The 4,554-nt window shown below is 33.1% G+C and overlaps 1 protein-coding gene across 1 annotated transcript; it reads left to right on the forward strand.

Annotated features, from left to right (window-relative positions):
• Positions 1–769: 769 nt before the first annotated feature.
• Positions 770–3,468, forward strand: LOC134746875 (uncharacterized). Its single transcript, XM_063681451.1, has 2 exons — positions 770–1,681; positions 3,017–3,468. The coding sequence occupies exons 1-2, from the start codon at positions 917–919 to the stop codon at positions 3,440–3,442; spliced, it is 1,191 nt and encodes a 396-aa protein (XP_063537521.1). The 5' UTR covers positions 770–916; the 3' UTR covers positions 3,443–3,468.
• Positions 3,469–4,554: the final 1,086 nt, after the last annotated feature.

Here is a 4,554-nt window from a genome sequence, read left to right on the forward strand (position 1 = left end):
TATAAATAAATAAAATAATTAAGTCCCCAGTGACCTTTATAGAAGCTTCATGTTTAAACCTTTAGTTGCTCTTTAATTCGGCTTTTTTAAGAGTAAACTTTAATTTTTTGTGTCTAGGTCTAATGTATTCCTAAACATGTCTTTTGCAAACAACTAACAACGGTTGGCTGTAATTCGTGTGCTCTTGAGGTTGCCCAAATTCTAAACAGAGTGATAAAAAGCTTATGAGTTCTTTTCTAAAAAGTTTTTTTGGAAAATCTCATTAATTGTTTAACCGATCAGATTTAACATAATTTTTGAGGGAAGTAAAGTTAGAGAGGGCTATGGGGGCATAATATTTTTGACTGTCGGACTGTTTTCCAGAAGTAAGCATTCACAGAATGAAAAAATGCTCTCAACAGTCTTAATGTTATATACGTGTCAACGTATACATACCAACAATTTATTAAATTGTAATTTTTAACATTTGATTATAATAAATAAATTAAATAATAAATAATAACAACGAGTGGCACATCGTTCGATAGGTCTTTAAAAATATATATCTAATAGTTTCCAAGTAAAAAGGTTCCGTTTTCGTTTTTCCTATGGCGCCCTAAAAGGCAAAAAATACAATCGCTATGTTTAAATTAGATACAGAGGTTATGTAAAATCTAAACAATGTTGTCAGCATTCTTGTCTATTTCTATTTTTGTTTTGCGTGACTCACGGTCGCCCGTGTCAGTCAGTCGACTGCGTTCACTTGCGACGCGTGGACGACTGCATAGTTCACTTCACTTTTCGTTTCGTATTGATTTCATATAATTGTGCGTATACTTGTGTGTATTGATTTCATATAGTTTCTAATCGTGTACAATAAAAGTCATTAATAGCCGGTTGTGTGTTTATTAGATTTTTTTTAAATACAGATCTTACAATGTGCGCGTTAAAAGAATATAATTTAAATGAAATATTACAAAATGTTGCTCAGTTCTGTGATCTCTTAGAATGGCACTATTCTTTGCGTGAATTCGAGAGTATAGGCCAAAATTATTTCGGTATTCTGGTGCCTCTGTATTTAATAGGTACAGATGGCACTGAGAAAGAGGTTAAGTTATCTTTGGTAATAAAATTGGCTCCCACTGATAAGAGATTTCGTGTCAGCGATGCGGTCACGCGCATGTTTGACCGAGAAATGTTTGTATACCGTGTGGTACTGAGCAAATATAGAGAAATACAGAAAGGTTTATCTGTCGTTCACTTTGTTATACCTACGTGTTATTATATACACCAAAAATATTGTGAAGAGGTTATAGTCATGCAAGACATGCGTGAAGATGGCTACATACCTTATACTGGGCAGACATTTTTGGACTTGGATCACATGATTGTATCACTCAAATCGTTAGCAAAGTTTCATGCAATGTCATTCATATTAAAACAAATCGATGAGAAACTATACACTGAGATTGAGCAGAAATGTGTACCTCTAAGCGAGTTGGCTGATAAAAGGTTTTTGGAAGTGTTAAATGACAGACTTTTAAAAGCATTGGAGAAGTTTGCTGATACAGAATATGTATCACTGTTGTCAATCTTACAGCGAAATTGTGTCGAATATATCAAACAGACTGCAGAATTTACGGCAGCAACTTGCATTTGCCATGGTGACATGTGGAAAGAAAATATTCTTTTTAAATACAGAGTAGGTATACATTACTGTTTATAGGCAATAAAAAACTCAGTAATTCATTGAGTTGTACCAAAGAGGATATAATAGGATAGAGCGGTACTGTCATAGTAAATTTTGTAACCCCAGTAAATTCACTGCCATCTATCGACACACGATTAAAACTAAAAATAAAAATATCAAAGAATGTATTTATATATGAATAAATGATTTTTTTTATTTGCAATATTTGCATTAATTATTTTTATATTATTTTGACCTATGTTATTTCACTGATATGCGTTAAAATTGTTAAATAACAAACGAAACCGTCAACTCCATCTATACGAGAGTAGGCCAAAGGTAGTGGCGCCATCTTCTCGAGAATCAAATTTTTATGATTTTCGAGGCACGTTTTTTTCTTAGACTGTATCCATCTATTCAGGCTAGTGTTTTAAATCGACACGAGTTGCGAATTACCTATTCGCACGTGTATCGTACAACGTTTTACAGTACATATGGCCCTTTAAACTTTCGACATATGCACGAAAAGTGCTATTTGACGCACTAGTGCCAGAAAGTAGCACCATATGTACTGTAAAGTTCTTTTTAATACAGTTGCTCAAAAAGTGCTACTTTTCGTGGCTGTTTAGCGTGCGGAAAGTTGGTTTTCGCGAACTAGTGCTTTTTAATTTTCCAATTTTTTTAAATTAATTATTAGTTTCCTTTAAACGTCGTAATCAACATAAAAACCTACTGTTAATGTAAGAATACGAAAAATATGCATATTTCATATTTTATTACTTACCTCTTCATCATTATAAGTCCTATTATAACATTTTTTTTTTAATGTTGAAAAACCTTTCTTAATAAGTTTGTCTGAATGGAACGGAACGCCTGTCAAAGAAGAGGCGTATTTTCTTACTGCAAGAATGTTTTAAGTTTCCAAAGGCAACATTCGATATTGTTTTTATAAATATACGATACACAAATAATCGTAAATAACGATATTTAGGTAATAATAGTACAATGTTTTAATATTTACAATTGTTTCTGTCTTATAGAACATGCATTTGAAAAAAAAAAACTTTAATTGAAGTGGGTTCAATAATAATAACAAAATCTATTCTAGTCGAATAAAAGCTAGAAAAACAGCTCTTCATAATGTCAATGTCAATGATGTCACAGAATTAATAATATAAAAAGTTTCGAATTCCATTCCTTAATACTTGTTGCTTTTCTTATTTTTTCGCAACTGTATTAAAAAACGTCGTTCGATACACGTGCGGGTATGTCATTCTTCACTCGTCCCGAGTCTTGCCACTCGCCTATTTTGGCTCTCTGTATATAATAAATATTTATTTGTTTTAGGATACGAAACCTGTCGAAGCATGTATTATTGACTATCAGACCACTCGTACTTGCAGCCTGGCTTATGATGTTCTCTACCTTATAACAAGTAGTACAGATTCAACTTTGAGGAGACAACATTTTGGACAACTCTTGGATACTTATTATGAAACGTTTGACAACTATATTAAGACTGCTGGATATGGTACCGAAGCTTTATACCCTAGGAGTTCTTTCGATAATGACTTGAAAGTGGTTGCTCCGGCATGCCTCATTGTGGCGAATACTGCTTTGTGGTTGTCCAATGGTTTGCAACAGGAAGGTCACGTTCGAAGTAAAATCATATTGTCCACATGTGAAGAAATGTCAACTGCTGTGCAGAAATATACATCAGTAGTGAAAGATATCATTGATGATTTCTCTATGTATGGTTACTTGAATGTTTAATTAAGTAAATTTTGTTGTATTTCCTGTAGGTATATTCTTTATACATAGTGTTCACTACGCTACGGTTTTCCGTTGTATAATAATTATTGATTTATTCAAATGAAAAGAATAGTTAACATTGTTATGAACATGAAATAAAACTATGAAAACGGATTATATCGCGTATATTGAATTTATAATACATCCCGACGTTTCGAACTCTTTACAGCGTTCGTGGTCAACGGGTGACTGAGGAAAAATTACAAAATGCAAAAATACCCACATACTAAAATAATGAACAATCATAGACTACAAACTTTAAGGCTGGTTGTACATGCAAAATCGGTTCATAAGGCTAGTTATACACTATAATTATTTTTCAAGTAAAGATATATATATATACGCGATAAAAAAAAAAAAACCCCATATTGCCGGTCCCATATTGGGATACCCTCCTACAATTTAGGAGGGAATTAAATCTTCTCGGGTCCGTGGTGTAGGGTTGGAGCCGGCATAGTTTTTTTTTTTTTTTTTTTATCGCGTATATATATATATCTTTACTTGAAAAATAATTATAGTGTATAACTAGCCTTATGAACCGATTTTGCATGTACAACCAGCCTTAAAGTTTGTAGTCTATGATTGTTCATTATTTTAGTATGTGGGTATTTTTGCATTTTGTAATTTTTCCTCAGTCACCCGTTGACCACGAACGCTGTAAAGAGTTCGAAACGTCGGGATGTATTATAAATTCAATATACGCGATATAATCCGTTTTCATAGTTTTATTTCATGAGTAACTATCGCGGTAACCGAAGACAATATTGTTATGAACAGTAGGACAAAACAACCCAACTATATATGGTCCAATATTACAATTTTGGTCCAAAGGTTCAATACTTACCTGATTATTAATTAAGTATCAATACCTGGTTCTTTTCGGTGTGGTCTGAGTTTTCGAGTTAGTTTTGGACCATGGGAGATTTTGGACTATAGTCGGATGGTGTTATAGTACTCTCTTAAAATTATATAGGTCCATTGACATAAAACGTTTTAACCGTCTTCAATTCCAAGAAGGAGGAGTTTCTGTATTCGGTTGTGGCTATTTTTAGGGTTCCGTACCTCAAAAGGAA

Source organism: Cydia strobilella, chromosome 1, assembly GCF_947568885.1.
Source record: "Cydia strobilella chromosome 1, ilCydStro3.1, whole genome shotgun sequence".
Classification (NCBI taxonomy): domain Eukaryota; kingdom Metazoa; phylum Arthropoda; class Insecta; order Lepidoptera; family Tortricidae; genus Cydia; species Cydia strobilella.